The 19,454-nt window shown below is 37.2% G+C and overlaps 1 protein-coding gene across 1 annotated transcript in view; it reads right to left on the bottom strand.

Annotated features, from left to right (window-relative positions):
* Positions 1–19,454, bottom strand: part of PDHX (pyruvate dehydrogenase complex component X) — a 71,435-nt gene that overhangs the window by 32,842 nt on the left and 19,139 nt on the right. Inside the window, exons 3-4 of the mRNA XM_077777478.1 lie at positions 10,170–10,270; positions 2,990–3,189 (exon numbers count right to left, since the gene is read on the bottom strand). Coding sequence (XP_077633604.1) covers positions 2,990–3,189; positions 10,170–10,270 — 301 coding nt within the window. The remainder of the gene's footprint in view (positions 1–2,989; positions 3,190–10,169; positions 10,271–19,454) is intronic.

The following is a 19,454-nucleotide window of genomic DNA, read 5'->3' as shown; positions in this document are numbered from 1 at the left end:
ATATACATAAAATTTATAATTGTAAACATTTTTAGGTGTACAATTAAATGGCATTAAGTACAATTACACTGCTGTGCAATCATCACCACCATCCATCTTCAGAACTTTCATTCTCTAAACTGAAACTCTGTCTCCATTAAACACTAACTCCCCACTTCCCCAGCTCCCAACAGCCAGCTTTTACTCTGTCTTTACCAATCTGACTACTCTGGGTAATTCATAGAAGTGGAATCATATAGTGCCTGTCCTTTTGTGGTTGGCTTATTTTACTTAGCATAATACCTTCAAGGTTCATCCATGTCATGGTCTATGTGTCAGTATTTCCTTCCTTTCCAAAGGTGAACGTATAGAGCACACTTTGGACACATGAGTGGTTCCACCTTTTAGTTACTGTGAATAACGCTGCTATACTATACATGGCTATGCAAATATCTCTTTGAGTTCCTGCTTTCAATTTTTTTGAGTATATACCCAGAAAAGTCATTGCTGGATCATATGATAATTCTATTTTTAATTTTTTAGGAACTGCCATGCTGTTTTCCAGTGATTGCACAATTTTACATTCCTACCAACAGTGCACATTGGTTCTAATTTCTCTATATACCATCAACACTTACTATTATCATTATTATTTTAACAATGCCAATCCAATGAATGTGAAGTGGTAGCTCGTTGTGGCATTGACTGGCAATTCCCTAATAATTAGTGACACTGAGCATCTTCTCACATGTTTATTAGCTATCCATACATTTTCTTTGGATGAAATGATATTTGAGTATTTTGCCTGTTTTTTAAAAAATTTCTTTAATGTTTATTTTTGAGAGAGAGCACAAGCGGGGGAGGGGCAGAGACACAGGGACACACAGAATCTGAAGCAGCCTCCAGGGTCTGAGCTGTCAGCACAGAGCCCGACACAGGACCCGAACCTGCAAACCAGGAGATCATGACCTGAGCTGAAGTCGGACGTTTAACCAACGGAGCCACCAGGCACCCTTACTCTGCCTATTATAATTGGGTTGTTTGTTTTGTTGTTGTTGAATTGTATGCTTCATATATTTTTAAAAGTCATTAGTATTTATATGAAAGCATTTTTATTTTATATTTACTCCAAAGAGTTAAGAGGCAAAACACTTAGGTTGACTATTAGACACGGAAACTGAGATATACCAAAAGGTCCCACAACTACTGAGTATCCACTCTTCGATTAAGACCTTTAGGCAAAGCAGCAAATACAAATCACTATACAGTTAGATAAAGATTTGAACACTGAAAATTGAATACAAGGGGCTGGCTCCCAAAGTGTGTAACTAAAAAATGGAGAGGAACAAATGTAGTACTTTCTCCATTTCAGGGAAACAGCTCTAAACTAGGATATGGGCTGGTGCTATCAAATCTTTAGATTTTTCAGAAGAAACTGAAATTTTAGATTTTTTGTAAGATTAATTATAACCAAGTCAAAAATTTTATTTAGGAAAATCATGAGGGCTCCTGGGTGGCTCAGTTGGTTAAGCGTCCAACTTCGGCTCAGGTCATTGATCTCATGGTTCGTGGGTTCAAGCCCTGCATTGGGCTCTGTGCTGACAGCCAGCTCAGAGCCTGGAGCCTGTTTCAGATTCTGTGTCTCCCTCTCTCTCTGACCCTCCCCTGCTCAGGCTGTCTCTCTCTCTCTCTCTCTCAGAAATAAATAAAACATTTTAAAAAAGGAAAAAAGAAAATCACGGTGTGTGCCAACACTGTGTGGCTCACAGGTCTGCTGGTTTTTAACCTACACGCTGGGGCCTCAGGCTCATTAAGTCTCTAGTGATGGGTCTTCACAGAAAGACAGAGAACCTACCGGCTGTGGTCTCTGCAACAGGGGAAGGGCAGTAAACACGGCCATGAGCTGTCTTCTGATTTGCACGGTAAATGAAGCGAAGTTACAGCAATGTGGTCAGAAATGCCATGTAAATGGTGATGGGAATTTACAACTCAGCACTTCAAAAGCACTATGGATTTTTTTGACACTGGTAAGCTGAAGGAAAACAATTTTAGAAAGGAAAAACTCTGCACTTTTATTTAAGTTCGAAAGTGGTTCTTAAGAGGACCCTTCTTGATGAACTTTTTCTCATAAAGTAATTTTGCATAATTATAGAGAATGTTAAAGTAAATAAAAGAACTTGTTAGAATTTTCTGAGTTCATCAATTAAAGCTATGCAGAGCTGAAACGAAATGGTGTTTACTAAGTGTGTTATACAGGGACAAAATTGAGCTTTAATCTGTGTCAGACACTCACATGCAGAATAGTTGCAAAGAAATGCATGTTAAGATGCTGATTCCATTTTATTTTTAAAAAGTTTTTTTAATGTTTATTTAGTTTTTGAGAGACAGAGACAGAGAGACAGAGAGAGAGGCAGAGAGGGAATGAGCAGGGAAGGAGCAGAGAGCAAGGGAGACACAGAATCTGAAGCAGGCTCCAGGCCCTGAGCTGTCAGCACAGAGCCTGGCATGGGGCTCGAACTCACGAACCATGAGATCATGACCTGAGCCAAAGTCGGAGGCTTAACCGACCGAGCCACCCCAGGCACTCCTGCTGTTTCAATTTTATATCAGTTATACATTTAAAACTGGAATTCACATCATGGCAACTAGAATGCCATGGATGAAAACATGATATGAAGCTTGATATATTAAACTCCATCCTGGAATCCTAAAAATGAATTCAAGTTCAACATGGATAACACAGACTTTTTGCTTTGTTCTCCATCAGGCGAGCAGGGCTTTCCTACGACCTGGAACATGGCAGGTATTGAAGAACTATTTGTTTGCTGAATGAACAAAGACAGTAAAATAATCATTTGTAGGCCTCAGTTACCTAAGAGAAAAAAGGGAAGATCAGCCACTTCCTACATAAGGTACAAAGATGTTATAAATATGATAATAATTAAAATACCCTAAAAGTTGCCATAACTTTTTTTTTTTTAAACATCAGCATCCAAATAAACATACTCACGGCAGTTTTCCTGGTACATGTTCCTTTTTGGCAGGAGTGGAAATCTGTGGCTCTGGCGAGGGAGAAGGCACCGATGGTTTTGAAGCTGGTGGTGGAGGACCTACATCTTTGGGGATTTCAACATGTTTCCAATCTTCTCCTTCTTCAACTAGCAAACCAATTAGTGAACCTAGCCGTATATTTTTAGATCCTTCTTCAACCTATATTTTAAAAAGAAAATAATTGCAGAGATGGAAAGGCTCATGATCTCCTGAAGTTTAGTTTACATAATTCTGTACTGATGAGAAAGATCTTAATTTGAGCTAAAATCTGTTTCTAAGCCGGCCTGCCTCCTCCTTCCACCCACCACCATCTTTTCCCGCCTTCCCCCATGTATGCCTTCCTTCACCATTCTCCCTCTCCCAGTCATTAATGTGACAGCATGAAAAAACATCTAGAATCTTCTTCTGACAGCTTTTAAATATATAAGAGAAATCATACCATCTTCCTTTTGATGGTGATCAGTACAAATCCAAACGGGAGACTATGGTTTCATGCTTCAACTAACTATTTGTCTTTCTCAGATAGTTTCTTTTTTTGTCTCTAATTTTTTAATGTTTGTTTATTTTTGAGAAAGAGAGAGATAGAGCATAAGCAGGGGAGGGGCAGAGAGAGAGAGAGGGAGACACAGAATCCAAAACAGGCTCCAGGCTCTGAATTGTCAGCACAGAGCCCAACACGGGGCTCGAACTCACGAACTGTGAGATCATGATCTGAACCAAAGAGGGATGCTTAACTGACTGAGCCACCCAGGTGCCCCGATTTCCCAGATAGTTTCTACACAATGGCTTAGGAATTCCAGGAGCTCACAAGAAATTAATTCCCCTTGGTTCTCTTTACTAACATTAACATGAAATATGTTCAGTGAACAGTCTCTGGAGAAAAGAATATTCCATTGTATAAACAGAACTGGTTAACTACCACCCACCAACTAATGTTGGTTTCTGTCTTTCCCAATATTTATTTTTTTCCCTATGTATCTATTTACAAAACCTGAGAAATAAAATCAAACCCCATGAATTTTTATAAGTACAACAGAAACACAGTGGTATCTCAGCTAACCAAACAATTTTTCATCGATAATGCCAATTAAAAGGATAAATAAGATTGAAGTCTTTTACAAAAATTTAAACGTACTTTAAACATTTCAGCAGTATTCATTTATAAAGGAAGAGTTGATTTTTATTTAGTTAGTAAGAGAAGTCCCTAGAGAAACTTCAGATGACAATGGTTTTCAGGTCAGTACTGGAAGAAAATGTCATACCTCTAAAATTTGTATCATTCCCTTTCAATTACATTAAATAGAGTTCATTACGGATGTAATGTAGTGAATAATGGAATGTGAGGCTGTAGGATGTTCACTAATAGAGTAATTATAAGCAAGAGCTTAGCTCCTAAAATGGGTATGACATTTCCGATGAACATTAATTTAGATGTTTATTAGTATATGCACTAGTCTAAAAATAAATAAGGCTTAAGTTCTGGGAGTGAGGAAGTTTTCAAAGTTTACTAATTACTGATGGAGAAGAACAGAAATAATGCTTTGATGAAGCTAAACGTATATATAAGAAATGGGTACATAAGATAAGGACATCTCATGAATTGCAAGCTGTGAAAAAAATACAAAACAACCCAAGAACAATTTGTTTAGCTGTCTGTCACATACTGAAAAGTTTTAGTTCTGCAGACTAGTCATGTTGTTTTATATTATGTCAAAAGGATGAATTAATATTATTTCAAATAAAATTTTGTTTTAAAACAAAAAATACACTCAACATGGATCAAGAGTGGACAGGAGAGGAGCGCCCCATCGGTTAAGGGTTGGAAAGTTGTGCCTAAAGGCCCATCAGGAGGCTGGCATGACTGGGGTGGAGAAGGCGAGCCAGTAGGTGGGAAGGCCTGAGGAGACCTATTTCTCCATTAGGACCACACACAGGCTGCTGACCTCCATGCCCAGACAGACCCTGGATATGGGGCTACTTTCCTTACAAGAGACATGCCCATAGGCTGAAATGAATCACCTGCAACGTGCTCAATACAACCCACCAAAGCTCATCAGTGTATCCATGAATATGAGATGCTGAAGTCAACAGACAAAATAACCACAGCAGGATTTCCCAAGAGAGAATTTATTTGAGGGGGTTTACTCCGTTAAAGGTGCTGGTAAAAAACTGTATTTTGACTGTGATGTTAAAAAATAATAAGCAATTATTTAAATATTTTCTTCTGTAAAACGGGACAGTGAGAGCTGCTGGGCACAGAAGGGGCATGCACTGTGGTTAGTGGAGAGGAGCTGAGTCACATGACTGACTTGGTTTGAAAACTTAGTAAAAATTTTCTATCATGGGCTAACCATTATACAGTTTTAAATTGTTTGTATTCCTTAACATATATACTTTAAGTCATGGGCACAATAAACTTTGGTCTAAAAGGAAGACACATAAGAAACACCGACACTGAAAACAAATCAATGACAAACTAAAACTGCAGAGCGGGGAGAAAAAACACTCATTCAGTCTTTGAGGAACAGTCTGGAATTCAGCTGCCAGGCACTGTTCTAGCACTGTGTCAACTCATTTAATTCTACTAACAACATTACAAGGTAAGTGCTACTATTATTCACGTACAGATGAGGAAACTGAAGCACAGAAAGGTTAAACAACTTTCTCCGTAAAGGAGGAAAGGGACCTAACGATAAAAACTATATTGAAAAACTACCTTCTTTAAACAAAATGCCAGTGACACAATATTAGAGTGAAATGCAACTAAAAGATTGAGTGAAGAACATGAATAGTACCAAAAATAATGAGCCTTTGTTGTTTTTTTAAATTTTTGTATGATCAAGTAAGCTCTGTCCAACACGGAGCTTCAACTCATGACCCGGAGATCAAGAGTTGCATACTCCTTGACATGTGTCCATGACACTAAGCCAGCCAGGTGTACGTATAGCAAGTATTTTTTTTAAATTTTGCCTTAATATCCATGGATTACAGAAAGAATTCTATTATTAAAAATTATTTTAACAATAATGATCTACCAATATTATAAAAATCTAGCAGTGAATGTTTTGGTAGTCAATAAATTAAAATTTCAAAAAATTATAGAAGTTTAAATAATCTTAACACCTCCATCCTCTTCACCCTCAAAAGTATCCTGGTTTGTAACAAATCATATAATAACCCTAAATATGTTAGAAGTCAAACCAGACAATCTTTAATAAATTCTCCAAATATGTCATCCTAATATTCTATTATCATTTAAAACACTTGCTGTCCAATTTGCCGAAAAAATTTTAAGACGAAGCTTACGAACTGGTATTTGTGTAAAGATTTAAGGTTTTCCACATAGCAATTTACTAGTGATTAAATGAGACTTTTTAACAACTCTCTCATTAACTGAACTAAACTGGAAATGAATCATAAAAGTATCTACACTGACAGCAATTATTATTTATTAACATTATTAAGAGCTTCTAAGCTTTTCACTCGTTCTAATTAAAATGTAATAAATATTATTTTATATCTAAAATGGAAATCAGATGCAAAAATTACGAATGAGAACAAAGAGAATGAAACTGGGCAAGGGGAGGGGAAGAATACAAAAACCTCTCAAAGACTGTGCAAACAAATCTCCATGTGAAGAGCAATACAGACAATAATTTCTAATTGTTTCAAAAACATGGGCAAGCTAAAAACTAGATCTTTTTGTCAACACTTGCCTTTTAATAAGAACAATCATTCAACTTCTTGATTCTGAAAGTAAAGATCTCTCATATGTATTCTTATTAAAATCATTTTATTATGGGTGCTCATATGACAATTATTCCACAATGAAAGACAAAGGTGTGACTTGCAGGGGGGTGGGAGGGCTGAGAGTGGAGTATGGGGAAAGACTAAAAATCCCCAGTAATTTTACCTTGATTGTTTTTCTCCAGAAAACTATATACATTAGGACATGAATATACTCCCATTCCTATTATCCAAAATGCATGTGGAATAATAATAAAGCCATAAAGCCCTAAAATATACATATAATCTTCCCGTTGGCCAGGAAGTAGGCATTGTGTTGCTAAAGCCCTTATCAATCGTATCTCCCACTCGACCCCCAACCTTTTCAGAGCATTAGGGGCCAGATGAAAAGGTGCTACTGACCTATAACAGTGTTAGCAATGTGAAATGTATTACAAGGCAGCTAAGTGGGAAAAGCTGTCAATTCTGGAAGGAAGACTTTCACAGTCAAAGGACGCAGTGCTAGGTCTAAGAATGCAGTCTGCCAAAAGCATACACAATAAAATGCAGCTGGGATTATTACATATGGTAATTTAAGCAATCTTTTCCTTTTTCAGAATGCTGCATAAATTAGTTAAAACTATTTTTTTATTTTTTTAATGTTTATTATTTTGAGAGAGAGAGAGAGACAGAGCACAAGCGGGGGAGGGGTAGAAATGGGGTGGGACACAACATCCAAAGTAGGCTCCAGGCTCTAAGCTGTCAGCACAGAGCCCCACACGGGGCTGGAACCCACAGGCTCAAATCCACAGACCATTAGATCATGACCTGAGCCCAAGTTGGACGCTTAACCGACTAAGCCACCCAGGTTCCCCAGTTAGAAACTAGTTTTGGTATGAATAGTTATATTTTCCTTGTTATGAAGGTACAGAAATTTCAGCTTTCCATCCATATTTCCTCCAAGGAATTATTTTCAACAACGTGTTTTAACAGGGCTGTTAATATTGTAGATGACATACATGTAAAGAAAGTTTGATAATTAGAATGTAAAAAGCAACATAGAAATGACTAGATAACAGGAAAAAGGATTTTCTAGTAGGAAACACGAATGGAAAACTATATATAGATCTACAGCTAAATAGACAATAACATTCCAAAGTGCAGTCTTTGGATAAAATGTACAAAGGAAGGGGTTACATCCATGCCCAAACAGAGGTGAGCTGGCGTCTCAAATTAAAAACACATCAACAATGGACTACTAATAGATGTGCAGTGTCTCTGTACCAAACTACAGAGGCACAAGTGAATACTAGCCATCCAGTCGCAAAAAAACAATACAAATTATTAGGTAAACAGACTGACATGCGAGCTAATGGTCACCAAGAGCTGGGCGCATAATTGTATTAAGAATGAAGATAGCAATATATATTGATGCTTGGTGGGTGACAGGTCTTGTAATGAGTGTATATGTATTATCTCAATCTCTACTACGATCCATGATGTACACATTATTTTCTCCATTTCATTATGAAGAAAAAGGCACAAAGGCTAAAGAATTTGCCAACTATTATATAACTGGCAGAATGTATTAGCTATCTGAATCAGGCAGCAGAGTATCTCCAGAGCCTACAATCTTAGCCGTTACAACATATTATTACATGTTCTAGAAGAAACAAACATGCTCCATCAGTGAATGCATCATGTAATCCTAAATAGGCTTTAAGCATTTTAACTTTCACATAAATGCTAATATCTCATTATAAAAACAAAATATATATTATAGAAAATTGAGACAATACAGAAAAATAGAAAATACGGGATAGGAGGATCTTAGTTCCATCCCCCCAAAACAACTGACATTTTAATAACATTTTATTCTAATCTTTTCTATACACATTTTTCTTTAAAGTCCTGTAAGAATGGGGGGCCTGGGTGGCTCAGTCGGTTAAGTGGCTGACTTAGCACAGATCATGATCTCGAGGTTTGTGGGTTTGAGCCCCACAGTTGGGCTCTCTGCTGTCAGTCCAGAGCCCACTTCGCATCCTGTCTCCCATTCTCTCAAAAATAAACATTAAAAAAATATTTTTTTAAGCCCTATAAGATTATAATCACTGCTCATATACAATTTTTTAATTTTTTAAATGTTTTATTTATTTTTGAGAGAGAGAGAGCAGGAGCAGGGGAGGGGAAGAGAGAGAGGCAGACAGAAGACCTGAAGCAGACTCTGCGCTGAGAGCAGAAAGCCCAATGTGTGAGCTCGAACTAACGAACCACAAGATCATGACCTGACCCAAAGCCAGACGCTCAACCGACTGAGCCATTGAGGCGCCCCTGCACATATATGATTTTAAAAGTGTTTTTTCAAAAAAATGTTTAAATTTTTATTAATGTATAACATGTAAAGAAATTATATTTTTTTCTAGAAAAAATTTTTATGACTACATGATATTCCACATTTTCTTCTGTTAACTAACCTTTCTTTTATTTCTAGACATTTTGATTGAAATTCTATGCTAATAGCTTCTGCTTCTAGTAATACCATTACAGTATTCAAGGCATACCTCCATATTTTAAATTAGTTATAAAGCAAAGACTGCCCAGAGAAAAATATTCAAAATTACTGCATCTATTTAAATTGAGATCTCAAAGGAAATGACTTCAGTTTTGCTAAACCCACAAGTATGTATTTCATTAAAAAGCTTATGAAACAGAAAATATACTATCAATAGACAAGACTGTCAACTCAACTATATTCAAGTATGTGAAATATACTACATACATATCTTTTTATATAAATATATTTTTAAATGATTACAAAAGTGTCCAAACTGTAAGGATGAGTAAGAGTTGGGCCAGGCCACTGAGTGTTGCTATGAAACCTATAGACAAGAATCTACACCAGACAACTTAAGATCTTCTGGTCTAGGGAACGGGGGCTGGACAGATGGCCACCTTACACACCTCTAATCCTGGGAGTCCTGGGATAGAGGAAGAAAGGATTTCTTGATTTCATGGGATACAGTAAAACTTTCCTTCTCTCTGATTTTACGGACTACCAACTCGGCAATTGCTAGTGCTGAGCTTAAACCTACTGTTTTCTTTGTCTTCAAATTCTACCTCAAAGAGCCTTCTCTCTTCTCAGGCCAGAATGCTTCTCATTCTGTACCAGGGAACTCAAAACACTGAGTACCATTGTCATGGTTGAAATATTTCCGTGTTGTCTGATCATCACTGGCTATCATCAGACCTTAAGCCTCAACTATTTTAAACATCTGAATTAAAAATGTATTATGTAGATACAGATAACACAATACCGTAAATACAGTGGTAAAAATAAAGGGTGACTTTACGTCAAGGTACTTCCCATTTAAGAGATCTTCATCCCATGGAAGACAATCAAAATAAAAACTTACCACTATTTTGGCCAAGATGCCATCATCACTTGCATCTAAGGTGACCACCGCTTTGTCAGTCTCTATTTCACATAAGGCATCTCCAGCACTCACAGCTTCACCTACAAAACAAGACTGGGTTTGTTTTGTTTTTTTTTTTTTTGAATATGAATATTAGTATGTGGGTTGGAGTGTGCCTAAGTGGGTAAAACATGAATAAAAAATACCAAAATATTCAGTAGCCAGCTCTGGGCTATGGAATTACAAGTAGTTCTCCATGTGTATGTGTGTATGCCTGAATATGTGTATAAATGTATGGTTTGCTGTATTTTCTAAAGGCTCTCTAATGGACATAAACTGTATTGGTTATAATAAAAAACAATTACTAAAGATTATTAAGCAGACGTTAAAAGATGAAATTTACATTTTAGAGACAAGAACAACGAATGCATACTCTCCTCCAAACAAATCAATTCCAGACCCATTCCTTTCTTTTTAATATATTTTGACTGTTATTCCATGAAGAGAAAAGCTTTACAATTAATAGCACTTCTGGGTTAACATTGTAGGTGAGTTCTGAAACCCTGTTGGCACTGTAGAGCATAAATAAGTGAAGTATATTAAACAAAGTGAGACAATGTCATAGACACAACTGAGGTCAAATAAGAAACATGTCTGTGCAACAGAAAGTATGGAAACTCAAAAATGTTGAGCAGGACCTGCCTTGCTGTTTCTGGATCTAGAAGCAGGTGTGTGTATTGTGTGGAGGGGGTGGTTAGCAGGGAGAATGCAGTGGTTTCCTTTGGAGCAAAGAGAACTAAAACTGATTTACTGATGACAGGGATGCAAATCAGAATCTCCCCTTAAAGCCAGGGCTGGATCAGTGCCTTTACTCATTATAGGAGGCTGATTAAGTGAGCAATGAAGACATGTTGACTAGGACTATGGCTTTAATCACAACTGCAGGTCTCGGAAGGTGGGGTACAAAAACACTGCCTGACTACCAGGATCTGAGCCAAGCCACCCTCTGTCTCCATTACTGCATCTTACGGATATCTCCAATATCAACAACAAAATCCCTAGACTAGGAGTGGGTAAAGGGAAGGGTGGGAAGACATTGCAACACGAACAAAATGCCTTCCACTGAAAAGTAAATTAAAACATGAAATTCCAAAACATTTGAAGAAATTTAATGCTAAGAAAGAAAACCACAAAATTAATAACCAAAAAAAATATTTCAGACGCAATCCATTTAGGGCAGCCTGCCAAAGATTTTTAAAGAAGTATTTTGAAGATGTTCAGAAAGACAAATGAAGGTAAAAGACCCATCACAAGAACAAGAGATAAAAAACAATGTACAGAAACAAAGTAATATCACGTAAGAAGGAAAGAACTAATTAGAAATCTTGGAAATGAAAAATACAGTCGCTAAAATAAAAAGAAACAATCAATGGGATGTATTCTAGACTGGACATAGTGAAATGAATTCGTGAGTTAAAGGCTGCATTAAGGAACTACCTGGAACTTAATATAGGGAGGAAAAAAGATTAAAAATAGAAGAGAGCACTTAAAGAGACACAGATTGAGGCTGCAATGTTTGTCTAATGGATTTTCCAAGGGAAGAGTAATATATGAAAAGATAATTGCTGAGAACTTCCTACAACGGAAAAGAAATATGTATCCTCAACATGAAAGAGCTCTGAATGACTGTAGAGTAATTTTAGCCTATGATGTATGGAGTAGGAAGGGGTACTAAGAGCCTTTAGCTTGCTGAAAATACTATGAATCTTGACTAGTAATGGTTACCTGGTATACATGTATGTAAAAATTAACTGAGCTTATACTTTATATAATTTATGTCTGACTAAAAAAAAAAAATTCAACAGAAAAAGAGCATTAGACTGTATAAACATGAATCCACATTAGAATTTCACTACTGAAATTCTACACAATAAAAACAATCTTTTTTTTTTTTTTTAAGTTTATTTATTCTGAGAGAGAGAGAAAGACAGATGAAGGGTAGGAGGGGCAGAGAGAGAGAGGGAGAGAGAATCCCAAGTAGGCTCCATGCTGCCAGCGTAGAGCCCCACGTAGGGCTCAATCTCATGAATCATGAGATCATGACCTGCACCTAAATCAAGAGTCAGACGCTCAACCAACAGAGCCACCCAGGCTCCCCGAAAACAATCTTAAAAGCTATGAGAGAAACAACAAAACGGATTACTTCAGAGGAATGACAGAGAGCCCACTTCTCAGAAGCTGTAATAAAGGTCAGAAGACAATAGAGTAATATCTTCAAAAAGCTGAGAAAAAAATAACGTAAAATTTTATATGCAGCCAAGCCATCATTCAAGAATAAAGGAAAAGAATTATTTACACATATAAAGGCTAAGAAAATGTACCACCTATTGATGAGCTATTAGAAAATCCAGTTCATCAAGAAGAAAAATGGACACAGAGGGGACCCATGGGCTACATGAAGCAAGTTACTATAGAGATTGATAGAACAGTAACCATTAATCATTTAAAAGCTAATTTCTGAGGGTTTAAAAATGTAAAACTCAAACTCTTAAAAACAGTAAGCTGGATACAAGGGAATGTTTAGTTGATAACTAAGGCATGCTATGAACTTTGACATAAATAGGCAAAAAAAAAAAGCTAGATAACTCTAGACTTTATTGGCAAAATTTAACTAAATATATACCCAAAATACTTAATAGTGTACACCAAAAAAATATACAGAAATATAATCCACAGCATTCAAAAAAAGCAGAGGAAAAGTTCAATGAAAACTTCATCCAATTGAAGGGAGACACATGAAAAGAAAAAAAATAAAAACAAAACCCACAAAAATTGTAGAAATAAGTCCAAATATATCAATAATTGTAATAAACATAAATGGATTAAAGCAACCTACTAAAAGCAGAAATTACCAAAATGAGTAAAAGTAAAATGAAATCTGGATAAATATGGCTTATAAGAGACAGACCTAAAAACAAAAACACAATAAAAATACAGATATAGAAAAGCATGTAACATACAAATACATACCCTCACACATAAACCGAAAATAGCTGGTATAGCAGTATTAAGAGGCACACTCAATAAAAGAACATGAAGGAAAATCTAAAACCCTAAGATGAATATGCTCTGGAAGGTGACTGTACAGAAACTATTTCATTGTATTCCAAGATGTTCATATAGATGGTTATTTTATCTTCAGTTAAAACAGTTCAGAACCATCAATACAAACTATCTTAATGAAATAAACATATCTCCCTCTTCGATGATATTTAAGAAACACCTAAAAGGTGATTGGCCTAACCCTAAGGAGATTTTTCTACTTAATAAATATTTATTGAAAATGCATTAGGGCATTGAGGATACAGCTGTGGGGGGTGGGAGGTGGGAAGGGGATACAGTTAAGATTTCTGGGCTCAAGAAGTTTGCTTACTACCTAGTGGTAAATAAATTGGAAGTTATGGTGGGGATTAGGTAAAGTCAGAATGCTATAGGAAAATTCAGGAGGGGCATCTAATTCAGTTTTTGCAAGGTGACAAGCTTCCTAAAAAAAAAGGATATATATATTTATTTATTTACCATACATTATTATGTATATTGTTTATGTACATTATGTATACTATGTGCGTGCGTGTGTGTGTGTGTGTGTGTGTGTGTGTGTATAATCTGAGGCTGAAGAGATGAGAAGACAATCAAGTGAAGAGGCAGTTATCCAAGAAGACACAACATACCCAAAGCCCAGGAGGCAAAAGAGAACAGGAAACTTGGGAGGAGCTGGCTAAGAGTACCTGAGAGAAGCAATGAGAGATTAGGCTGGTGAGGTAAGCAGAAATCAGACCAAAAAGGAACCTTGTGTGTCATACAGAGAAAGCAGATTATATCACCTTACACGCTTCTTTATAATGACAGATGTTTCCGTAGTTAAAACAGATTGTATTTCAAAAGGGAAAAAAAAATCATGCCCTTGTATGTTTCTGCTGTAACCATGGAAAAAAACAATTGAACTAGGCAACCTGGCAATTAAATACTTCTAGACATCTAGAAATTCTGCCCATAGGAGTACAGTAAAATGATGTGTTCTTACTTGTGCTCACCTACTGCAAATTCCTTTAAAAACCACAGATCAGCCATCGATCAACCCAGATGACTTTGTTCCTATTTGTGAATTCCTATAGCAGTTGTAAGGAATTTGAAATGAATCACAAACTGCATTATAAAATGTTATGTTGCTGTTAATTTTTTTGCAATCAGGTTTTCCTCTATTTACCAGACTATGAGCTTCTTCACAATAGGAACAGGACACATCTTAAGTGTTTTACATTCTACTTCATTACCCTGGATTCCAGCTAGTATTTCACACATGAGTTTGAGATTAAAATTCTTGAGGAAAAAACTACAATAACTTCACAAATCCTCATGTCATCATAAGGTCTACATCAAACTATCACTTACATTTCATTTGGTTCTAATATTTGGTTTGTATCATGCTTCTAACATGTAACATCTCAGGTAGCCTATTTCCTTCTTATGGTGCTTTAATTATATGTATACCTATCCACATAACATAGACATAGATGTTAGCTATATGAGAATGCCAAGAAAGAGAAAATAGAAACACAGAAAAGGATCGATTCATTATGTGGTAAACTTTCCCCAGAAATCACAGCAAAGTTTAAAACACCGTATTATTATAGGAAGGTGGCCCTCATCTTATGAAACTAAGCTTCTAGCTATCAATAATCAAACATAATAGGGGCACCTGGATGGCTCAGTCAGTTAAGCGTCCGACTTTGGCTCAGGTCATGATCTCACAGTTCGTGGGTTCAAGTCCCGCATCAGGCTCTGTGCTGACAGCTAGCTCAGAGCCTGGAGCCTGCTTCAGATTCTGTGTCCCCCTCTCTCTCTGACCCTCCCCTGCTCACACTGCATCTCTCTCTCTCTCTCTGAAATAAATAAAACATTAAAGTTTTTTTAAAAAATAATCAAACATAATATAAATGCCAAAAAAGTATTTTGAGAATAATAAGCCATGATGATTTAATGATCTTCAGTTTGGGCCCTGATCAACAATTTAGTGCTGTAATTGAGAAAAGCTGCAAAGCAGAGTAGTTACAAGGAACTGTTCCAACTCAGACACAGGTTTGATTCCAAGCTCTGACACTTAATGAGTAATCTTGACCAAACTACTTAATCTGACTCTCAGGAAGGTTTTGTTCTGAATAGGCAGCTGCTTAAAGAAAAAGATCATGGAACTGGAAATGTTGGGTTAACTCTTCAAATGCATCTTCAAATAGCACTTCACAACACATTTAGATAAAAATGTTAGTGTGTTACTGAGAACTGTTAAGAAGCAGGACTCCTTCTCACTGCCTATCCCACACTCTGTCATTCCAAACAGATCATTCAACAACCATCTGTGCAGGAGGCATTGTACTAAGCACTGGGTAGAAACACAACAACAAGACATGGTTCTGTCCACAAAGAGTTCGTACTCTAGAGGAGACAGCTGAGAGGCCAGGACAGAGCATCATGGACGGTGAGGCGACAGACGGCTCCTCAGCAGTCTTGTCGCAGGAGATGGTGGCTGTGCAGTGCTCCCGTGTGTCCCTGCCCATCTCCTCGTGGTGCACGTCAGCAGCTGAGGTGGAGCGGGCCCGGAGCGAGAGTGCGGGCCCCAGGAGGGGCCAGAGCAGAGGCCCGCCCGGGGGCCGCTCCCCAGCACCGACGCCAGCATCATGGTCTGTTCCTCTGTCCAGATGGGCGGCTGCCGGAGCGGAGGGCTGCAGTGTACAGAGGCTCCCCTTCCTCTTTTTAGATTCTGGGTATAGAGTCTTGATTGAACACACTGCTGATGTTTATGAACTAAACACATCCTGTGGCTTTAACAAAAGAATTCTGCCCCACCAAAAATTAAGAATAAAAGTCTTTATTTAAAAGGTGTATATAGTGGTAGTGGCGGGGGAGAGCTAGCTTTTATCTGTTAAGACCATGTAAATCACACCTCCATGAACATTAAAGAAAAGACTCTCTGATTAGTGCTAAGTTAAAGCAAAGTCGCAGCTCTGATTAGTAACAAAATAATTCAACTGTTTACACAACAAATACTTCCTACCTGCCCCTATGTAAATGACACACAAGACAGTATGGTAACAATAATTCTAAAATAAGACAGACCTGCTTCATGAAGTTCCCAAAGTGACTGAAGGCCCTGCCAACCCCATCCAATCAGTGTTTACAGCAGCGTGTGAAGTCAGAGGAGGCGGCCCTTACTCAGTTGGCCAGCCCTTTCCACTTCATCACACACAAAAAGACGTCTGCATGACCAAAGACCTCAGGCAGCTGGGCTCCTAGGCCAACAGAGGAGGTCCTGCCCTAAGGGCTAAAAGCATGAGCAGCAGTTAGATAAGGAAACGTAGGGGCAAAATTAACCTTCCTTACATCCTTCTGACCTCTTACATTTTATGACGTTACCGGTTTCAAGTGCTCAACACACATGTGGCTAGGGGTCACTCATACAGGACAGTGCAGGTACAGAACATTCCATCACCACAGAAAATTGTATTAAACAAAGCGGCAATCAGTAAGGGCACCCACCAATTCTAAAATTCTGACATAAGAGAAATATTAACAATAAATGTAAGAAAGTATGCCGATGGAATGCTGTTCAGGAAGAAAAGAAGGAACTGCTGATACAGGCTACCACATAGATGAACCTCAAAATCATGTTAAATGGAAGAAACCGGTCACAAAAGACTACACATTGCAGGAGTCTATGACATGAAATGCCCAGGAAAGGTAAACTCTGGGAGCCCGAAAGCAGATCACCCTAGGGATGGGAGAAAGAAGTGAGTGCTGTCAGGCACCTGGGATCTTCTGGGAGATAGAAATGTTCTGAAAGTGGGCTTTGGTGATGTCACACAAGTCTTTCTATTTAGAAAAAATTGTGGAACTGTGCAGTTAAAAGAGGTGAAATCTATGGTATGTAAATCAGACCTCAATAAAGCTCTTAGAATAGTAGTATACGGGAAAAAAAGGTGAAGCTATTTGTGAAATGCATTTACCAAAAGTCTTCCATTTTAGCACCACAAACATGGATACCAATCCCCAGAAGTAACAGACACCACAGCTCTTGTACAGTAGAAGCCAGAGACCTATGTGACCCTGCCAGGGTACCTAGTGATAACACTTCAAACAGTCATCGACTCCTTCAAAAACAGTTTCACTTCAGAATTTTATACTCTGCATTAGTGAGATAAAAGCTATTTGAGACCGTCACAATTCCCAGGAATGTCCACACGAAATGCCCGTTCTCTGAAGGGGAACATCAAGAGCAGCAGCAGTAAATGAACATCGCTGATGAGGCATGCGCTATGTTCCACACACTGTGGCTAAGTACTTCATGCTACTACCTCAACTGAGTTTTGTTCCAGTGTTTCGTGAGATACTTCATGCTCTGAAATATCTCAAGAAAGAAAACAATGTTTTTCACATCCTCAAATATGCTCTCACAAAAGGGGGGAATGAGAATATTTTCTTCCTTTTGTTATTCTAACAGATTTGATTTCAATTGATGAAAAAAAGTAAGCTATATCCATGTTAATGAAACTGAAACTATCTGAAGCACATTTTTCTAAGTAACAAACTTGTAAAAAAAGATGTAGAATTACAGCTCGGTTCACCTTTCAAGAGATTCTGACGTTGTACATGTTACCTATCACTTTCATGTGTCTTCTCTACCAATTTTATAATGCATACTCTTTACTTAATTCCGGACTAAAATTAAGTATTCTAATACTAATTATAAAACCACTTTGCTAACATTCATTAGATCAACAATAATGGGAAAAATGTATGGTTTTTTGCCTATTTCCAAGACATCAACAAAACGAAATGAAACTGAGTTACAGAATTCTAAAGCTAGAGATACTCCTTAGATTTCAACTCATTCACCTCGCCCCCAGATGTTTCATGGCAGAGTTGAGAACCCCAAAGGACAAACTGTCCTGAGTTCTTTTCACTGCACCCTTATTACCTTGGCTTAAAACCCACCCCCCCACATACCCTTCACACATACCCTCATGACATTAGTAATAATAGTTGTGAATTACAGTCTCAGATTTTCAAGAAACATGAAAGGTTTGTAAGACCGAACTACTATCCATTAAAGGTTATCAGATCATTAGTCTCTGCTTAAAAATAAACTAGATTTATAATTAGATAACACACTATTCTTTTCCATGAAAAAACATACAGTCCTCTTCATGTTTGAAGATCTAAACTCATTGTTTTAAATAACACTGACCATGCATTAAAAAGATCTCAAGATAAATCTTTTTTAAAACACAGCTAATAAAAAATGGTATCAAGTTGAACCCATGAATATGTTTTTAATACAGAATGACTGAACCAAGTTATCATAAATGTATGAAGCACCAAACATACTTAGAAATACAGTCACATGTGTATAGTACATAAATGTACAATGAAGTTTACGTTATGCTCAAAAGATCAGCATTAAAACATAAACATGAACTTAAAAAAAAGAAGACAGTGAATTACCGAATCTTTGGACCAAAGATTAAGATTACTCGCAATTATTTATAGTCTATTAGTAAACAAACATTTCTCTTCAGTTGGCAGAACACCATTTTAAGAGCAAACTTGAGGCAAATGCTCCCGAAGTTTAAAGTATATTCTGGCTCGTCCTCTGTGAAAACGGCACATTGTAGAATCAAAAGGAAAAAAGAACAGAATGATAAGACCATATGTCTCCCGGCTCTTCATCATACTCTCCACATTCTAATGGATGTGAAGAACTTATCAGATTGCCAGTGAGCTAGAAGTCTGAAAGATAAATGTGCTCCAAAGAATCCTTCTTATCTACTTGCCTCAAAATGTGAAGAAATTTAATCTTTTTATAATAACCCTAAAAGGCTGTTCTGTGTCTGAATCATTATGTAATGACACCAACACTCTGTCATATTGAATGTGAAAATAGCCAAAGCTCTGTAATTCATCAGGAACAAGAAACCTAAAAATAGATTCCAATTGATTACATTATTTATAAAGGTGAAACTTTCTTAGATACTGATAATTATTTTAAAAGAGAGCAGCCATGCAGAGCCAATTGCTCAGAGTGCTTCCTCATGAAGTATTGGCTCTTGCATTTAGTGATATATGTCCTTCTCAAATTCTAGAAAATTCTCAGCCACGTTTGCCTTGAAATTACCTTTTTCTCATTCTCTGTTTTTTTCTCCTAGAATTTCTACTATTGGATTACTGGAT

Source organism: Crocuta crocuta, unplaced genomic scaffold (assembly GCF_008692635.1).
Source record: "Crocuta crocuta isolate KB4526 unplaced genomic scaffold, BGI_CrCroc_1.0 scaffold384, whole genome shotgun sequence".
Taxonomy (NCBI): domain Eukaryota; kingdom Metazoa; phylum Chordata; class Mammalia; order Carnivora; family Hyaenidae; genus Crocuta; species Crocuta crocuta.
The sequence above is the reverse complement of the archived record's forward strand: the minus strand, read 5'-3'. Positions and strand labels throughout refer to the sequence as shown.